This window comes from Choloepus didactylus, chromosome 20 (assembly GCF_015220235.1).
Source record: "Choloepus didactylus isolate mChoDid1 chromosome 20, mChoDid1.pri, whole genome shotgun sequence".
NCBI lineage: Eukaryota > Metazoa > Chordata > Mammalia > Pilosa > Megalonychidae > Choloepus > Choloepus didactylus.
Window position 1 is genome coordinate 51,311,443 of NC_051326.1, and position 21,414 is coordinate 51,332,856.

The 21,414-nt window shown below is 40.8% G+C and overlaps 1 protein-coding gene across 1 annotated transcript in view; it reads left to right on the plus strand.

Moving 5' to 3' along the window:
* TRAPPC12 (trafficking protein particle complex 12) overlaps window positions 1-21,414 on the plus strand; it is a 146,791-nt gene that overhangs the window by 102,778 nt on the left and 22,599 nt on the right. The window contains exons 7-8 of the mRNA XM_037812891.1: window positions 15,432-15,504; window positions 18,956-19,029. Of these exons, the coding sequence (XP_037668819.1) occupies window positions 15,432-15,504; window positions 18,956-19,029 (147 nt within the window). The remainder of the gene's footprint in view (window positions 1-15,431; window positions 15,505-18,955; window positions 19,030-21,414) is intronic.

Consider the following 21,414-nt stretch of genomic DNA (forward strand, 5'->3'; position numbering starts at 1 on the left):
CAAGATAGAGGGCTCAGCATACCAAACCACCAGTTCTCAGTGTTTGTGAGAACATCAGCAACAATCCAGGTGAGGAAGTCCAACACTTCCGAATTTTCCCCCAGCACCTCAGGGGGACCCTGCATATATATATTTACTCTCTGCCCAAATTACTTTGGGGTGTGTCGCTGTTTCACACTAACCTATATAAGCCTACCAGGTCTCACTTCCTATTTAAAGTTCATGTAATTATGGTGTTTGAACAAACTGTACGAGTTAAATTGTTTAGAAAATATAGATCCTGCACCAAATAAACCTTTCTTCCCTTGATCTCAGGTGAAAGTTGAAGTTTTAAAACACAGTCAGTATCATCCTTTACCCTTTGGGCCGATTTGCCCTGGTCCTAATCAGATCTGCTTCATTCATATCTCTAATTGAAATCTGGACTCTTTTTCAGCTTTTTTAACAGTTGCTCTTTGTGCTATTACTGACATTCATATCTGCCAAGCTCTAGCTTTGAGTTTCAGGTGTCACACAGATACCCAAAGTTTCAGGGATCGATCTGGTTATACACAAAGGAATCAGCATCTTGGAATCTGGAGGTAGCCATTACAATTCAGGAAGAGATGTGACTGCTGTAGGAGCTTACAATCTAGGGACCATTACAATCAGCATTCCCCTGATAGGCTGTGCTCTAAGGTTCAATTCTGAGTTTACGCATTGTAGTTAGTCCATATTGGTGAGGCATTATAGCGTTTGCCCTTGTTTCTGGCGTACTTCATTCAAAATGCTGTCTACAGGATCCATTCACCTCAGTGCGTGTCTCACAGCTTCACTCCTCGCAGTTTCTCAGTATTCCGTTGTATGCACACAGAACAGTTCACCATTCTGTTCCTCAGTCGATGTACCTTAGGTCACCTCTACCCATTGCAAATCATCACAGCATTGATTTTATTATTGTCTTTGAAATACCGGGTGACAAGTAAGAACCATTTAGTGAATTTGTAAACGTTTGGCCCAGTGTAATTACATCAATGAAGCATAAAATATACCATTATTTAAAATAAGTTTTCCATGTTGCCATGGTTTGGAAAAATTAATGTCTTTTACTGCCTGAAGCAGCAGATACCTCAGTCCTTTGATTTCTTCTTCTCTTCCCTGCTTGCTGTCCAAGTGAGTTTTGGACAGCCCTTGGGGAGTATCCAAGTGAGCACATTTCTAAAAGCAAATGTGTAAAAGATACCATCCACAAATAATGATGCCAGATTAACTTGAGGCTTAGTTCATCACTAATATGAACTTGCCCAGAGTAGTCTTGTGTTCAACTCCATCCCACCCTACACTTTTTATATCTTAAACCCATTCCAGGTTAGTTTGGTTGAGGGTACCGTATTAAAAGAAGAGCTTCTTTACTTATTTATCCCACAGCTAAAGGAAGCAAAGGATAAGATACATTTTTGTGCACTCTGGAAAGGAAATATATCAATATATTTTTATTTCACTCTTGATGATTGATAATAAAGTAGGAATGAGAGCTTTATTTCTAAGAAGGGATAATGTCTTTTCTAAAAAGGATTTTTGATGAAAGGACTTATTGTTATGCTGTTTTATTTGTAAACAAAGTTTAAAATCTAAGAAGGGGGAGCCATTGCTAGTCAGCTGCCCTACTTGCACGGAAACACTGGCCATCAGTATGCTGAAAATGTCCAGGTCACAGCCAGTGCCTCATCTGACTCAGATGGTTCAGTTGCCCTACTTTTCTGCTGCTCCAGCAGAGAACAAATTGATTGTGGCTTAATCAGATAGGATGGGGATGATTGGCAAGTGGAGAGAAGTAATTGAACGATATAGTAAGGATGGCTTCTGCTTCCTCAATTGAAGCAGCATATCTGCCCTTTGCCATTGAGGTTTATGCTCCCAGGACCCTGTGTGTGTTCAGAAAACTCAAGCAGGAGAAGCACACAGGAATGTCCTTTGTCATCATGGTTTGATTCAGCTCCAAATGGAAATTCACACCTTTAGAAAGCTCCTGACTGCATCATTTCAAAACACAGGACATGTACTTGGGAATGCCCAACAGTTCCACTCAGCAACTTCAGCCGAATATAAAATCTGTTGCACCAAAAGTGAATTACAAGGCCACAGAAGTTAGCACATGATCCAGCCATGAAGCATGCATGATAACCCAAAGAAAATTGAGCTCTTCATATAATACTAAGGTCTTAAGTTCTGCATTCTTTTCCTTGTTTTTCTCAGCATTGTTTATTCTCTGATTCTGTGATCTGAATGTAAAGAACACATTAAAGGCCTCCTAACGAGCACTATTGCCCTGTTAGGCAGCAGTTGTGTAATGGGCTGTGGAGTCAGGCAGACTAGGTGAATATTTCCAAATCCAGAGTGACTCTAACACAAGCTGAGTGACCAGCTATTCAGCCTACCTAAAGCTCAACGTCCTCATCTTTAAATGTGTAATATGACTACTTCCTTGGGTTATTTTGAAGATGAAATCAGTGATACATTCAAATGTCTTAGCACAGTGGCTGGTACATGGTAAGTGTTAAAAATTCTTTAAGTTGTTTGGAGCAGCTCCAAGAAACCTATTTTAACTTTGGAAAATCTCTTTTCCAAAGGACCCTCTGGGAGACTCTAGTGGAGATGGGAAGGCTCTAAGACTTGCCTAAGAAATCTAAGACACTCAGGTAGGTCTGCTCTAACCTTTAGTTTGGATTAAGGTAGATCCACTCCAATGAGTCCTCAAGTCAGCTTTCCAGTGGTCCACTTACTAGGATACCACATGGATAAAACCAATTCCCTACACCTTCCCTTCTCCCATGCATGCCAGCCAAAAGGGACAGGGTGCAAAGGCTACTTCTCTAAAGTCTTACTACAAACTGTGAGCCACAGATCAGCAGCATTGGTATCCCCTGGGAGCCTGGTAGGAGTGCAGAGTCAGGGGTCTCACCACAGAGCTATGAATCAGAACATGCATTTTAACATAACAGATACCAAGGTGAACCGACACCCCCTTTATATCCAGTATATGGGTAGGTGAGTAATAAAATAAAGCCATGCCTGAAAAAAATAAATATATAATAGGCTGGGAATATGGGGGAAAACATGAACAATAATTAATAGTACTACTTTAATATTTTTTCATCAAGTGTAACAAATGTAACAACTGTTAAAAAAAATAATAGAATTACAGAAAAGTGCTATCATCAATTGTAATAAATTTTCCACACTAATGCAAGTGTTGTTGGTGGGAACAACTGTATTTTATGCACAATTGTTCTGTAAACCCACAACTTCTCTAATGAAAAAAAAAAAAAAAAAAGATACTGAGGTGATGTGTATGCACTGGTCTCCTAGAACTTCTCCTAGGATTTCTGGAGGCAGATGTAAATATGTCATTCCTTTGGGCTGCTGAAATTTAGTGTGAACCCAAAAATGTTTTTAACCTATATGCAAAAGCTCTCAGTTATCCAGATAGAGCACCTTGCTCTATCACCTCCCTTGATAACAGCATATAATTCAGAACCTGGATTTTAGTCCCTTTAAATGTGAACAAGTTAAGAGTTGCCTTTTCCGTTACTGGTTGATATCAGGTGGTATTGCTTATATATATAGAGTTAGACAGATGAGATTTTCATCCAGGACCTATAATTTTCCCCTTGGACAAAACACAACCAAGTGTTTTTTGAATAATTTATCTTCCCTTCCCTGTTGTCTATAGGTGTTGACAGTTGTCTCCATTTTTAAAGTGGTAACTATAAATCACAGAACCAGTTCAGAACAAACCCAGTGCATCATTACCCGTGATAGTGGCTGGGGCACAGGCCTCTCAACTCTAGTCATACCCTCCTCACCAGAACAGTCTGAGTTTATAGTCCTCTCTTCTATATACCCTTAAATAAAGGGCATGGTAACTTTGATTTATCTTATGGATTAGTTACTACTGCATAACAAATTACTCCAAAACTTTGTGGCTTAAAACTATGAACATTTATTATCTCACCATTTCTGTGGGCCAGGGGTTCGGGAGCAGCTTAGCAGGGTGATTTGGGTTGAGGGTCTCTCGGGAAGTTGCAATCAAGATGAGAGCTGGGCTGCAGTCATCTGAAGGCTGGACTGGGGCTGAAAAATTGGCTTCCCTGGGGGCTCGTTCACACACCTGTCAAGTTTTGCTAGTTATTGGCAGGAAGCCCCTGTTCCTTCCCTTGTGGGCCTTTCTGTGGGGCTGCTTGAGTGGCCTCATGAGATAGCAGCTGCTTCCTGAAGAGTGAGTGATCCAAGAGAGAGAGGAGGAAGCTGTGATGCCTTTTATGACCTAATCTCAGAGGTCACACAGTGGCACTTGTATAATTCTGTTTGTTAGAAGACAGCCCAATCCATACTCAAGGGGAGTGAAATTAAGCTTCACCTTTTGAAAAGGGTATCAAAGAACTTGGAAACGTATTTTAAACTACCACACCTTGGTTAATCAGCTTGGATCTATTTTACCTAAGGACAGAGAGGCTCTTTATTATCCTTCAAAAAAAGAAACCCCTCTCTTCTCTTTCAGTCCTACAGGGTGTTTTGTGAGTACCACTGACCAGAGAAGGTGGAAGTTTTGACATTTGACTCACTGGTGCAAGGCTTGTTGTAAACACCGAGAGTCTTCCATTCCACTTGCAAAGCTTCTGGCAGCCTCCTTGAAAAACTGCCTAGCAGCCAAATCTCAATACAGAATTACAGCTTTCACCTTCCTCCATGGCAACACCGTATATGAGAGCTTTGGGGCACCTGGCAATTTCAGAGATCCACTTAATATTTAAAAGTCAATGCAGCATTAATTTCATTGCTCCCAAATTACACAAAACTAAACCTTTTACAGCTTATTACAAAGATGAGAATGTGAGAGAAACCAGAGTAAAAATCTGAGGCAGTGAAATCTAAAAAAAAGGTTCCCGTTGTTTCTTCTCATACTTGTAATTAATATTCATTTATCACTTTTAAAGTTTACAAAATACTTCAAGTACGTACTCATTTGGACCTCACAATTTATAATACAGATGTGCAAAAATGTGTTACTATTTATGTCTAAGGAAATAGAAATTCAGAGAGGTTAAGCTTAAAGTCAGCCAGAACTTGAACCCAGGTCTTCTAATGCTAAAGATCTTTGTTCATTTTATTTGCACCACTCTGCTCTTCAGATAGAAAACATGAAGGACTTTTCAAAACGGACATAATGCCTACTCCACAAAGTTTATTATTGTAAAGATTAAACAAAATACCGTATGTGCTTAAAAACCATAAAATGCCCATACATCTTTAAAATGTGTCATTATTAGTAGCTCTGAGCATTTGTTAAGCCCTGCCTACACTTACAGTGCATTGCTGTATAGCTCCACTGAGCTCTGGACTCGTCTAGGACTGTGCCAAGGACAGCTCCCACATGAGGCACAGGAAGATGTCTTCCAAAAAATGGCCCTTTCTCTGTGGATTTGGGCTCACCTGCTGTACAAAGATGCCCCCACTCACTCAACATGGATCCGGTTGTATTTTGCTACTCCTTATTCCCTGAAACTATAATAACTTCTGCCATCCCTGATATACAAAATGTCTCTGTTACTAAACCTCTGTTGGACTTCCTTAGTTTTGCCAGTGACATCACCATTCTTTCTGCACTGAGGCTTCGAACCGTGGAAACCACTCAGCCCTCTTGGCCCCCCTACTGTCACTCATCAGCTCTTGATGAAGTGGCTTCTTCACACAATGTTTTACTGTGCCTTTATTTCCAGTCCCACTGCCTCCATCCTAGTATAGGCCCCCATGACCTTTTGCAAGGATTACAAAGATTCTGTGCCCCCAGGCGCTCATTCCACACTTCTGTTTCCTACTCATGGTTGACAGATTAATCTTCCAAATATGCTTCAGGCAACTTATCCCCCAAAGATGAGCCATCTGCAGCTCATCATGACCCTTAGGACAGAGGTCAAACTCCGTAACTTACATTCAAAGCCTTCCGTAATTTGGCCATAACTAACTCTAATCTCCTCTCTTGCTCCTTCCCAAACACGTGAACTCTGCTCCAGCAACATTCTCCTCTCCACCCACCCAGCTGGCAATGTGGACCACTAGCTTCTCTCTTTGGAGGCCAGGAACTGGCCTGCTAACCACCTGGTTTGATTTGGGATTTCAGAGCCCATCAGAGACTCTTCCTGAGTATTTGATCCAAGTTCAGTTACCAGTGCCTACTGTGGAACTCACTCAGTACTGCAGACATGAAGACGCTAAACAGTGCCCCCCTCCCCCATACTCCAGTTGCTCAAGCCAGAAACCCAGGAATCATTCTTGGCTTTCCCTTTCCTTCACCACTTTTTTACGCTGTCCAATCCAGTTCCAAGTCCTGTCAGTGTTGCCCGTAAGCTGTGCACATCTCCCCTTCTCAGTTGCCATCAGCAGAGAAGGTGGCATAGTGCAGCGAATCAGAGCACACACTGCACCTGGTATAAATCCTGGCTCTGTCACTTACTAGCAAATTGACCCTGGGCAAATTTCTTAACTTTTCCATGCCTCAATTTCCTCATCTGTGTAACAGGGATAATAACAGCATCTAATCATAGGATTGCTATAAGGATTAAAGGAATTAATATTTGTAAAGCTCTTAGACCAGTGCCCAGCACATAGCATTTACTATTTTAAGTATTTGTTTAAAAAGAATAAATACCTTGGATAAATTACTGCAGTAACCTTGGAATGGAGCTGCCTCCACTTTTACACCTCTAGAATCCTTTCTGTGTAATACAGTACTCTTAGAATCTTTCTGTAAATCCTGACATTCCTGGTTTACTTTAGTGACTTCCCACAACATGTCAAATAAAATCCAGCCTCCACGCCATGGACTACAAGGCTTGGAATAATTCAGCTTCTACTCAGCCTGCTAACCTCCACTGCCCCATCCTCTCCCCTTCTCTCATATCAGTCTTCTCTTCATTTCTTGGTCCCTGAAGTCCTTTCCTACCTCAGGGCCTTTGCACCTGCTGCACCCCCTCCCCCAGCACTCCATCCCACGATGCTGGGTCTGGATTCCTCCCCGGGAGTCATATTCCACGTTGCCAGGGGGATCCACTCCCCTGGGTGTCTGATCCCACCTAGAGGGGAGGGCAGTGATTTCACCTGCCAAATTAGCTTAGCTAGAAAGAGAGGGCCACATCTGAGCAACAAAGAGGCATTTGGGAGGAGGCTCCTAGTCACAACCACAGGGAGGCCTAGCCTGTCCCCTGCAGCAACGACAGACCTCCCAAGAGCAGGTCCCACAGCAGAGGGCTCAGCCCATCAAACCACCAGTACCCTATGTCTTTGAGCACATCAGCAACCATCAAGGTGGGGGAGCCCAACACCCCTGCATTCTGCATCAGCTCCTCAAGGGGGCTCTGCATACATTTTTCATTTTTTTTTTAATTAACTTTTTTTTTAAATCAACTATATTAAAAAAAAAAACATACAATAAAAAAACATTTCAAACAAACCATAACAAGAGAGTCCAACATGTTCCGACCCTACCCCAAGAAAATAACCTAATATAGCAGCATTTCTGTGAACTTGTTCCTACCATACCCATCAGAAATTAACAAACTATAGTCATTCCTGGGCATTCCCAGAACATTAAATTTACCCACGATAGCCTATCTGTTCCCATTGAGTTATCGTTCCCCCTTCATCAATTGCTCTCTATCACTAGTTCCCCTATGTTCTACATTATAAACCATTTATTTTAGGAGTGTGTTGTTTAACCTCCAGGTGTTTGTGAATTTTCTAAGTCTCTGATGGTTATTGACTTCTAACTGTATTCCATTGTGGTCAGAGAATGTGCTTTGAATAATTTCAATTTTTTTAAATCTATTGAGGCTTGTTTTATGTCCCAGCATATGGTCTATTCTGGAGAAAGTTCTGTGAACACTAGAGAAGAATGTGTATCCTGGTGATTTGGGATGTAATGTTCTATATATGTCTGTTAAATCAAATTCATTTATCCAGTTGTTCAGGTTTTCAGTTTCCTTATTGGTCTTCTGTCTGGTTGATCTATCCATAGGAGAGAGTGATGTGTTGAAGTCTCCCACAGTTATTGTGGAAACATCCATTGCTTCCTTTAGTTTTGTCAGTGTTTGTCTCGTGTATTTTGTGGCACCGTGATTGGCTTCATAAACATTTATGATTGTTATTTCTTCTTGTTGAATTGCCCCTTTTATTAGTATGTAGTGGCCTTCTTTGTCTCTCATAACATCCTTGCATTTAAAGTCTATTTTATCTGAGATTAATATTGCTACTCCTGCTTTCTTTTGGCTATAGCTTGCATGAAATATTTTTTCCATCCTTTCACTTTCAATTTCTTTGTGTCCCTGTGTCTAAGATGAGTCTCTTGTATGCAACATACTGATAGTTCATATTTTTTGATCCGTTCGCCAATCTGTATCTTTTAATTGGGGAGTTTAATTCATTTACAGTCAATGTTATTACTGTGAAGGCATTTCTTGAATCAGCCATCCTATCCTTTGGTTTATGTTTGTCACATATATTTTTTCTCTCTCTTTCTTATTGTCCTTTAATAAACCAATATTGAATCTCTTTAGTACTGAACCTTTCTCCATATCTCTCTCTCCTTTCTTTGTTTCTCTGTTGGTAGAGCTCCCTTAAGTATCTGAAGTAGGGCAGGTCTTTCATTAGCAAAATCTCTCAGAATTTGTTTGTCTTTGAAAAATTTAAGCTCTCCCTCAAATTTGAAGGCAGGCTTTGCTGGATAAAGTATTCTTGGTTGGAAATTTTTCTCTCCCAGAATTTTAAATATGTCATGCCACTGCCTTCTCATCTCCATGGTGGCCACTGAGTAGTCACTACTTAGTCTTACGTTGTTTCCTTTGTATGTGGTGAATTGCTTTTCTCTTGCTGCTTTCAGAACTTGCTCCTTCTCCTCAGTATTTGACAGTCTGATCAGACTATGTCTTGGAGTGGATTTATTTGGATTTATTCTACTTGGAGTTTGCTGGGCATTTATGCTTTGTGTATTTATATTGTGTAGAAAGTTTGGGAAGTTTTCCCTAGCAATTTCTTTGAATACTCTTTCTAGACCTTTACTCTTCTCTTCCCTTTCTGGGACACCAATGAGTCTTATATTTGGACATTTTATTTTATCTATCATATCCCTGAGGTCCATTTCGATTTTTTCGATTTTTTCCCCATTCTTTCTTTTGTTCTTTCATTTTCTATTCTGTGGCCCTCAAGGTTGCTGAATCATTGTTCAGCTTCCTCTAGTCTTGTACTGTGAGTATCCAGGATCTTTTTTATTTGGTCAACAGTTTCTTTTATTTCCATAAGATCATCTATTTTTTTATTTACTCTTGCCGTTTCTTCTTTATGCTCTTCTAGGGTCTTCTTCATATCCTTTATATCCTGTGCCATGCTCTCATTGTTTGTCTTTAGTTCTTTGATTAATTGCTCCAAGTACTGTGTCTCCTTTGATCTTTTGATTTGGATGTTTGGATTTGGGTTATCCATATAGTCTGGTTTTTTCATATGCTTTAAAATTTTCAGCTGTTTTTGGCCTCTTGGCATTTGCTTAACTTGATAGGGTTCTTTTAGGATATGTAGGCTGATTCAAAGCCTAATCTCTAATTTGTCAGATCTACAGCTTGGTGGTGTACACTTTCTCTAACTAACCAGCAGATGGTGTCCATGAGTCACGTATTCCCCTCAAGTCAGTTCTCCCCACCTTTGTCTTTGTGGTGTGTGGGGGTCTGATTCTTGTGGGGTCCAATTGGTGCACCAAGTTTGGGTGTGTTGTTGGTGCTGTCCGCCCTGAATGTGGGGCGTGTGTCTGAGCAGTTAGGCAGGGAGGACAGCTTGAATAATCAAACCTCCCAGGTGTTCCTGGAGATTTAAGGCTGTTGCAAGAGTCTAAACCTTCATTTCAGTCTCACCACAGATTGTCTCTGCTGCTGACCCACAAGTCCTTGGTTTTGGCGTATGGTCCCTGGGATTTCCGAGTCGGTCCCTCTTCCAAGCCCTGCCCTTCTAGGGCCTCTGCTGAGGGAAGGTTGTGCTATGTCACAAGGACGTTCCATCCCTCAAGGGGAATTCTGGGCCTCCGGGCTGTTTAGGTGCGTTCCCAGCCTGCTGTAAGGATGGCTGCATGAGGCGTGTTAATTTCCCCCTTTTCGCACAGCTCCGCCTTCCTAGCTCCGGGACAATTATCTGTGGGTGCGTGAAAGGTTACTGTCCACACCCAATATTGTGGCGTGTGTGCGTGTTGCTGGAAACACATCCTGCCACACTGGGCTTTTTGGCGCAGCTCTGGGCTGTGACTCCGGTACCACTCAGGAGCATTCCCAGCCCGCCGGGAAGATGGCTGCAAGGGGCATGGTTATTTTCCCCCTTTGGCTCACCTCTGCCTGCCTCACTCTGAGACAATTAGCAGCGGGTGCATGAAAGTCTATCTTCCACACCAGATATTGAGGCATTCGCACAGCCCGTTCCTGCTCGCTTCACTGTGCGGTTCTTGCTGCCATATCTGCAGCCGCTTTTGGGTTTTTTTAAAAAAGAACTAGTCTGCCTTCAAATGCCAACCCATGGTTTGCCCACACCGCAACGTGGCTGCCAGATATTCAGCAGGCTTACTCACTCATTTCAGAATGCAGACTACCAGTTTCATCAAGTGCACGGTCCTTGTGGATTTAGCAGATCTTGTCCAGCTGGTGCATCGCTGGAACTGGTGTTCTGTGTCACTTTCTGGCTTTATTCTAGTATTTTTCAGAGGTGTTTTTTTGCCCTGTCTCTTGTAGCCACCATCTTAGGTTCTCCTCTGTGCATTCTTCAAAGCGTCCCTCTTGGCTGTAGCAAGCTCGCTCCTTCTGTCTGAGCCTATAATGCTCCAGTAAACTAATCAAGGCCCATGCTGTGAATAAGCGGGCCACACCTCCACGGAAATCATCCAATCAGAGTCATCACCCACAGTTGGGTGGGATGCATTTCCATGGAAACAACCTAATCCAAACATTCCAATTTAATCCCCACAAATGTGTCTGCCCCCACAAGATTGCATCAAAGAACATGGCTTTTTCTGGGGGACATAATATATACAAACTGGTACACCTTTGTTGCTTGTAGTTTTAAAATTTATTTCTTGATTTTCTTTTTTGTCCAACTTTCCCACCAAAATAAAATCTCCGTGAAGGCCTAGACTGTCCTGCTCACCATTGTTCAGTCTAGTGGCAGCAGATAGAAGATGCTGACTAATGTATGTGGAGTGAGAGAGTCAGTGAATGAAGACACATGGACAGGCGCACCAACAGAAATGTTAAAATAATTTGAGAAGACCACAGTAGAAGTATACCTAAGGTATTTTGGAGCAGAGTGGAAGAGCATTTCAGCAACCTGTAGAATCAGAGAGTTTCATAGGTGATAGCAACAGAGCTGAGTCTTGAGGAATTCGTAAGAGTTCTGCAGGTGAAAGGGTGGAGAAAGGACATTCCAGGCCAAGCAGAGAGCATCATGAAGACATGAAGCAGTGTTGGGTGTGTATGGAACAATAAGCAATTCAGTGTTCCCAGATCATAATGGATATTATATTCTTTGGGATAAGTTGATTTCTTGGTGCCTCTAGGACCTCCAAATAGCTGTGTCTGAGGGGACAACTGGATTCATAATTTTGAAGCTGCCAGGAAAGATCAGGATGAGAAATCTGGAAGTTTCTGGCATATGACTGATAATTAAAACTGTAAGAAATGAAAAGGAGGGCAGCTGAGATAAAAGGAGCAGATAGGAGGAGAATCTGAAGAAGATGGTCATAGCAGCCTACAGAGGAAAATTGTAAGAAGGAGTAACAGACTGAAGAGAATTCACTGGACTTAGCAATTTCAAGATCATTGAGGAGAGTGAGGTATAGAGAAGGGACTTGTTCATTTGCACTTCTATGCATGTTTGAATTTTTTATAAGCATGTTATTGCTTTAAAAAAAAAAACACCAATTAAAAAAAATCACTGCCAAGCAATTTTCTTGTCCTTTGCTCTCCTCTTTGAATTTCCTATTGGCCATTTCTGTTAGCAATAGAATCAGAAATTCAAGGGCAATCGGTTTCACACTGAGTAACATTCTCTGTCAGACCTCTGTCAAACCTCTTGTCTGAAGCCTTTCTCTAGAGCATTAAAAAGAAGGTTCATCTTTTCACATGATTTTTTCTTAAAAACACATATTTATTTTTTCAGTTTTTTAAAATTAATATTAAATATAGAAATCATATACTACACCTGCTACACCTTGACAATTTATCAGTGTCAACACAATGAAAAGCGAGAGCTGATACTTGAATCTGAGGGAAAGATAGGCCCTGAAGTAGGAGCCTTAGTCTCCTTTTTGCACCCACTGCTTAGCTGGCACCCTTGATTTTAACCCCTCAGTAACTCAGTTTTTCTGCCTTCTATTTGGCACACTTTTGCTTACTCCTGCTTCTTTAGAAACATGCCTTCATTGATCATTGAGTAACTTTCATGTGTCAGTACTGCCAGATGCAGGGAAGACAGCAATGAGCAGGACAGATGTTAAGTTATCCCTCCTGTCACGGACCTGCCATGCCAGTAAGGGATCTGGACTAGGATTAATAACTACAACTATGTCACATTAGCCCAGAGTAGGTGTGGTCACTTTTAGCGTCATATTTATTGAAATGTGACACCGTTTTCATTGAAATTCGGTGGTGCTGAAAGAAACACCTTCTTCTTTGAGGCTTCATATCAAACAAAGAAGAAATGGCCGCCAGTTTCGGGTTTACATGGATTCTATGAAATACTCTGCCACCTGTAAGCTTAAAAACACACCTCTACTTTTTCAGAGCACCCTCCAGAATGAGCTGGGTTCGTCGCATCATGCCTTTATCCTCCCGGGAAACACAGTACTCCTGATCGGTTTCTGATTTAGATTGGGCCCTGGTTGTTTAGTCTGTGACAGAAGGAACCAATGAGGAAATTGCAACCACCTTATATTTGCATTCTAAACAATTTCAGGTTTTTCTTGCAATATCTGCGTTTTCTAAATAATTCAAGGTTTGGGTTAGGAATATGACTGCCACTTTCCTTCATAGAAACAACCTTTTGTAAATCAATGTACTGTGACTTTATAAAGCCAGGCACCTATCTCTAGATAGACAGCAATAAAAGCTACTAAATGTGAACTACTGTTTCTATTTATGTCACTCAAGGATTCACTTCTAAATCAGTCTGGAACCTTTTAATTGATATCATTAAATAACCACTGAGGATCAGAAAATTTAATACATTTATGCTTATTTCTATTACAATTGCTTTTTTAGGAACAGGTTCTCTCCTTTGCTTTTTCTAGCTGTTTCTAAGTGCTACGGCACTGAAATGACCCAAGTCCCTGCAGACATTCTGTTGTCATTCCTGTATAGTACATCCTTCACCCCCGACCTGAGAGAGCGCCGTTGTAGAGGAAGAACTCTAACTTTGCTTGGTGTCTCTATTTTATATCTGCGTACCTTCCCCAATTTGTGTAGATACATACCAAGAAATAAAAATTGACTCTCCAAAAAAAGATGAAATCATAGGGGTCTGGAAAAAAAGCTACTGAGCAAATGAGGCCCTCCCCTCTCGTCATTCACTCTGCTTTTGGTGCCTAAGCTGAAGAAGGAACTTCTTTTTCTGTGTGCATCTTGACATCATTGGAGTGGGAAACTATTGTTCTTCCTTTCCCAGAAATTTCTCTTCTTGCTTCTTTGAAGTATCCTATTCCTCCTCATATCAGTCACTCTTCCTATCCCTCCTGCTAACACGAGAAATCGTCTTTTCTCTTCCCTCTTACCCCTGAGAGTTATTTTCCTGACTTGACTCCTATACTTCGTACTCCTCCCTACCAGCCAAGGAAGTAGTAAGGCTTGACTCCTCTTCATTCAGTTTAGGCTAAAGATAACAATGGCTCATCCCACAGGATGCTGGTCTTCTCTTAGAGGCCTTAAAAATTCAGTGTAAAGTTCTAGGACATTTTGTGCAGGAAGGTATTCACTTCCTGATTCAGCAGTGTTTAGTGATTATCTGCAACGCTGAGGCACAAAGATCAAATACTGATCTTACCTATGAGAAGTTTACAGTCTGCATCAGGTTCTGACATCTCAAGCCCATGTGCAAGGTTTTAGTTTTGTTTTGTTCATGGACCAGCTAAATCAGAGTCTCCAGGGTGGGGCCACATCATCTGTAGCTTTTATAGTCTCCACAGGTGATTCTGATGCTCAGTTCAGAATCATAATCACTGCTTTTCCTCTTAAGTAACTCATATCCCTTCTGTTTTTTTTTTTTTTCCTGTTCCCCCTCCATTCTAACCCAAGGAATTTTATTTAATGCTAATATCAAGACTCTTTCCTGGTCACTTTCTGTTTTTATTATTATTTATCAGAATACAGATGAACTGAAAAATGTCATTTGACCTGGTTTAGACCAACAACATTCTCTTCAGGGTTATAATTTCGAATCCCAAGTGTGTCCTCTTGAGTCATCAAGGTAGTGAAAGTTAACTATTAAGAGGGGATAAAACCCCTTCATCTTCACAACAAATTGTTCTCTGGCTTGTACTAAATAATAAGCATTACTAAAGGGCTCTCGAGCAGATGATGAAAGGTCCAATTTAATCATCATCATTGTATAGTCTAGAGAGTTAGGCAAATGAAAATTCAAAGCAGGTTTCTTCATTGTGTTGCGCACCTTGGGTAGTTTGGGAAAATGTTAATTGGCAAGATAATCTAATAAACAAAAAAGATTTTTTCCCTAAAGCATGTGGCCTAAAGTCAGTAATCATAGAACTATAAGATAACCTTTATTCAATGGACTCTTCTTTTTCTCCCTAGGAAATAGTCTTTGCTCTGAAAATTTCTCCTCATCCCACCCCTCAAAAACAAAAAAAAAAAAAACTCTACCCAGATTACACTGGCAACAGCTTTTCTTTCAGGAAAAATCAAAAGACAAAGAAGCAACCAGAAGTTATTAACCAAAAGTTAAAGTGACAGTTGAAAGAAATTTATTTGGCACCTTAAAGAAGGCCACAGCTCCTCACGGTGCCCTTGAGGAAAAAGACTGATATTTTCACAAAAGTTAAGAATCATTCTCGTGTGTAACATACCTGATGTTATTCTTAAAGAAAAAAAAAATCCCTCATGTATGATGTCTCTTAAGGCTTTATGAGCATCATAAACCCAAATTTCGCCATCACCTGGAAAACAGATGTCCCTCTTCATTTATGCCATGTACCTCGGTCTAATAGTAATCAATGACGTTTTTAAAATATGTCCATGTAAAGCATTCTTTGACAATTTGGTTTTCATACACAGAAATTTGCTTACCTAGAATATATTATGACAGTTTAGAAACAAATCCACTTTTTATTATTTTCTTGTTCTTATTTTAAATTACTACAGATCCTAACAAATTTGGAACAAGGCTTAGCAGAAGATGGGAGCATGAGTAACATTACGCAAGAGAACAGACAAGGTAGGTGGGTCATACTTATCAGAATTAAGTATTTATCAAAAGTATCAAAAGATTAGTCCCAAAGTTCTTTTTCTTTCTCATTCTCTTTTTTTTCCTCATTCAGTAATTCATTCATGCATGCAATCATTCACTTATTCATTCTTTTTATTTTTTCAGTAAGCCAAGATCTGTGTTTAGTACTGTTGATAAAATGATGAGCAAAATTAGACATAGTCCCTGCTCACATGAAACCCAGTGTCTGGTGGGAGAAGACGTAACATTAATCTAATAATTGCACAAATAAATGTAAACTTCCAAGCTAAGATAAGTACTATGAAGGAAAGTAGGGTGATTCTGAGAGAACATATAGGAAAGGAACCTTCTTTAGACTGTGGGGAGTCCAGTAAGCCTTCCCTCTGGGAGTGATGATTGACCTGAGAGCTACGGGATAAGTAGGAGTTTAATCTGGGTTGTGGGCGGTGCTGTCCAGACAGTATGTACAGCCTTGTTGCCAGAGAGAGCATAGCACTAAATGCAGGCCAGAGGGAAGAAGTTGAAGCTGGAGAGAAAGATCGGGGCCATTCCAGGCAGGGCCTTGGAGGCCATGCTAAGACCTAAGGATAGGTCTTTATCCTAAAAGCAATAGAAAGCCATTAAAGGGTTCTAAGTGGTGGGCTGACAAAAAGCCATTAAAGGGTTCTAAGTGGGGGGCTGACATGAGCAGATTTGCATTTTGAGAAAATCATTCTGGCTGCAGTAGGTTACAGAGGGGATGAACTTCTAATCATGCTTCAAGGCCCAATTCAGATGTCCCCTCCCCTGAAAGGTCTCCCTCTCTCCTCAATCACTTCATTCTCAGTGCTGCCTCTTACACATATGTCTTTGGTTGCCCTTATCATCTGATAATCTCATTATTTACATAGCTTTCTGTCCTACTACCTATACTCCCTGAATCCAGGGACTTTACTATATATGTATATAAATCTGTATGCCTGACATATGGTAGGTTCTTGGTAAATGTTGGGTGAAATGTGTTGCACTCGTGAGCAGTGGGTTTCCTCTGGAGCTGTGCTTTTAGGAAACCAGTGTGCTATAGCTTAGAGAGAAGAGAACCTGAAGGATAAGACACCAAATGGAAAGCTTTGTAGTAAGCCAGGGATCATGAGGCCCTGAAACACACTCATGGCAGTAGGAATGGGGAGAATGGCATGGATAAAAAGATGTTAGCCAGCTGCAGGGAACAGTTCTGGGCTACATTAGTGTTTTAAATAAAAGTGTTCTTTGTTTAGGAAATCCTAAGTGACCACCAATTTGTGCATGTGTGTACACATGTACGCTTTCTTTTTAGTAATTTAACTTCAAATAAATTAACAAGATCTGAAGGAGAGAAGTCACTCAGACATTTTCTAGCATTTCTTTGCCCCTGGGTCATCTTCTCCCCATTAGGGCTCCTATTGTAGTGGGAATGAGCAGATAGGTGTTAGATATCAATCAGAAGGTAGTTCTTGGAAACCTAACAAAGAGTGATAACAGATAAACAGATTTACAAGGAGAATTGGGGGAGAATTCAAGCTAGAAAGAAATCTGCAGAGATAATGAGAAGAAATCTGTAATTCATGGAGACAATAAACATTTTACATTCATTAAGAAAAGGTATTGTTCAGAATTTCTTCTTTTCATAAAAATAATGTTATTAAGGAGAACATAAGCAACTAATATATTTTTAATTGTTCAAATGAAAAACAAGTTAAATTCTTAATTCTAGCAATTAGATTCTTTTTGTATTCTTCTTAAGCACTCCAAGAATAATCAAAATTTCTAGGTGATCATTATTTCGAAATTAACGATTGGTGTTGGCAAGAGACATAAGACAAATTTTATTAGGCAAGCAGGTCAGTATAAGGCAAGCTCACCGAATTATCATCATTAAAAATATGTCTATAACCTACTTATCTGTGGTCCTGAGCTGGATGATGTAAACCATAAACCTAATCTGTAGCTCTAAGACTTCTAACCAACGGGGGAAGTGTGCCTTCCTGCCATTTGTTTCTGAACTACAGCCCCTTCTCATCTTTGGCCTTGCTAAGAGTGTTTTCGGGTTTCTGAATGATGAATGCTGGATTCCTCCTAAAGGAAGTGGACAGAGCAGTGGAGTGAAGAGCACTGGACTGGGAGGCAGGGATTAGACATGTCACTTGGTCTCTGGGCGTCAATTTATTTATCAGTAAAAAATTTTATATCAGCTCCATCTTCAAAACAAACCTTACACCTAATGATAAAAAATTGAGCTTTGGTGGGGGCGGGCAACAAGAAATAGGAAGCCATTGGTAAGCCCTTCCCTTCCCTCCAACACAGCTCCTGGGAGTCTTACAGACCTTGAGGAATCCACAAAACCCAATTTGAAAACACCTAGAATCAATGGATTCAGATTGAAAAGATGGCTGATAACTAATGAGTGTATGGGAGAGAATAGATGAAGTCGGTGATGCATCAGGTTCAGAGAACAAGTTGCTACATGTGACAGCAGATGCTATGGGGAAGAAAGGATTTCTGTAGAGGATTTTGAAAATACCCCTAGTAGCACGAGTGTTGACGGCAAACCACTACTACCCAGATGCCAAATGGAAAGTCTGTTGTGATTTTGTATCATCATCATCCTATCTTATATTTGAAAAGTGCTTTTAACCTTTTAGGTAGCACTTTTATAACTCTTTATCATGGTTGAGCCTCACAAAACCCTGTAACATTAGATAAGGTAGGAATTATTGTTTCCATTTAAAAGATTAAGAAACTGAGGCCTTGATAAGGTAGGTAATATGCTCCAAGGTCACAGAGCAAAATCACAGATGTTTTGACACCAGCTACAGGGCTTTTTTGATGAAATGCCTTCTCCAGCAGCAGGCCTGGCCAAGCCAGCCCCAGGAGGCAATGCAGCTGAACAGATTTGCTTCACCTAAGTTAAGGGCTTGTCCATCCACGGCAGGTCGTTTGCCTCACGTGAGCTTCAGCTTTGAGTTTTCTCCTCTCCAGCCACCTTGGTTTAGTCTGCATTTCCCAACCAATTAACTTCTGTACCATGAAATTACATGACTGGGAGCAGATGGTCATCATCATGTACATTGGATTTGCATATTTTCTTTGGGTTCTAACTTTAGAAACGTGCCTCTTGGTCAGATTATTTAATCTTTTGTCTGAACTGAATGCTGAGCAGTTGCCCTACTGGTTTTTTGTAGTTGCATCATTTATGCAGACATTCTATTCCTAGAACCAACTGCAGGCTAGTCCCTATGAGAGATGCTGTATTTTCTGTCTCACAGTGCAGCTCGGCAGCACATTAAAAATTCTAGGCTAAAACCCAGTGGTGTTAACAAGAGGGATCTTTTAAATCAGAATTCACAGGACCCAATAATTGATGGCTAGAAAGAACCTCTAATTTATTTGTGCACATTCACAAGCTGCTCTTATTTTGCAGCCTCTATTCAGCTGTGGAGGTCACGTCTGGGCCGGGTGATGTACTCTATGGCAAACTGTCTGCTAATGATGAAGGTACGTGGGTGGCAGAAACTGCAGAGCTACCGTATATTCTAGAGTAGGACGTCAGTAAGAAGACTGCCAGGGAATTGCTTGTACGTTTCTGATAAGAGAAAGCTCTCATAGTAAACATGAGGGTTTACCTAAGCACAGAATTAATTCAACTAAGTAATGGTTTATTTAATAGATAGTTCAGTAACACACTCTTGGGCTAAATTTACTTTAATTTCTACTGAAAGAAATTTCAACCAAATGTAGAATTTATATTTTCAAATTTAATTGTTCAAACATGGGTCTAAATGATTTAATTAAAATCATTTTTCATTCTCATGCACATTCTCATTCTCTGGCTCTCAGACACACACACACACACACACACACACACGTTTTTCTCTGAACTCCATCCTAGAAAGGTATCCTTTTGTTCTTACTGGCTTGATGGAGAGTTTTTTGTTTTTTGTTTTTTTTTCTTGTCTTGATTTGATTTGATGATTGATGCTTATGTCATCTAATGACAGACTTCCCCATAAGACCTCTTTCTCAGGACTGTGCTCTAGCACTTTCAGCCTCCTAAGGAAGCAGCTTAAAAATAAAGGAGGCTGAACTGAGGGTGTCAGTCATTTGGTTTTTACCAGTTCTAGTCTCTTCCTCTAAGCAGTCTCTCCCCAGCTTATGCAGCAGTGTTTTTGGCTTCTCTCTTTGTTTGAAAAGCTACAGCCACCCACGCCTGTGCGCCCCTCTGGCCTAAGAACCAGGATTCCTGATGCAAGCCAGGGGGGGCCTGGCCTGCCAGCTGTGGGACTGAACGCCTAAAGCTGCTGGAGGAATCAATTAGCAGCAGACGCCTGGAGCAGCACGATTAACACATTCTTGGCTATTATAAGACAGAGATCATAACTCCTCCCACACTCCCAGTTTTCCAGCTGCCCAAGGTCATTCATGAGCTTGATTTTCGGTGCAGCAGAGCAGTCAATTTGCCAAGTGGAGAAATGTGCTCACAAGGTTCCATTTTTAACCCTGACATGGCAGCTCTGGTCGTTTTTTACATTGACCTCCTCCCTCTATAACCCTATGAGATGAGCATATCCTTAGGCCTGGCTCTGAGGGGAGTTAGGTATCGACATAAATTCATGACCATAAACAGCACATCCATTCAGCCAAGGAAGAACAATTCAGTAAGAAGATATATAGCCTGAATCCAGGCTTTGGGTATACACTCAATTCCCATCCTTGTGTTCTCTGACTTTTGTGTACCCTTCTATAGTTGCATGAGACTGGAAATATGGAGAATTTAAACAAATCAGATTCACTTTCTATAGCAGGTCACTATAGCAGGTGACCTTGAAACAGCCCTTTCACATTTATGAGCTTCAGGCTCTTTCTCTAAAATGAGAGAATAGAACTGATGATCTTGGAAATCCCTCCCACCTCTAACATTTTAGCACCTCTTTCCTTGGTTCTTTCAACACATTGAATAAAGGAAAATGTGGTTTGGAAGGAGTTCTGTACTTTTGCTCAGAACTTGTCTTCCTCTAGTCTTCTCAGGTCTGAGATATTTCGGCTGAGGTCAGCTGCCCACTCAGGACTTTTATTCCTTATCTTCGTCATCCTTTCCACCCTCTTCCGCTTCCCTTACCTCCACCGTCTACTCCTTCAGCAGGTCTTCACTTCGACGAAAAATGAGTAACAAGCCTGCGTTCTTCATCTCTCCTCCAACACAGTGTTTGGGCCGCTTGTGTCTTTGGCAGTGAACTTCCTCAGCAGCTGTGTCTTTGGCAGTGAACCTGCTGCTCCCCAATGCACCAGGGTCCTTTGCTCTCTGTCCTTCCAAAAGCAGGTCACTCTCCACAAGTGCCCTGACCTGATTATGGCCCACACTGGAATCTCCACCCGACCATCCCTCAAGGCCATTTGCACTTTCACCTGCAATGTGCCCAGCTTGCCAGAACATTCTTAGGCAAAGAAATGGAGAACACATTATAAATTTGTAGGGATATTTCTTTAGTAATGGGGCTAAAACTCCTCAGAGAAAGAAGTTACCTGTTCCACTCATGGATTTATATTTTCACGTTTAAGACACATTAATAGAAAATCATGGAATCAAAATGTTTTCCTTTGTTGTATTCTAGTATTCTAGTGTTAATAACCCAGGCACGCATTCTACCCATATTGTTGGAACTCAGTACAGAACATACTATTGTGTCTCAAAAATGCCTTTACAATGAGCACAGTTTAATTTGAAAATTTAGATTAATCTTTCATTTTCATGAGTTAAAAAAAAAAAAGGGGAAAAATGCAATTAATGCAGTACCAAGCATATGCAGTCTGTTGCCATCTAGTGAGAGTCCACGCTACTGCAATATTATGTTGTCTTCACATATAGGGTATTATTTTAATTAA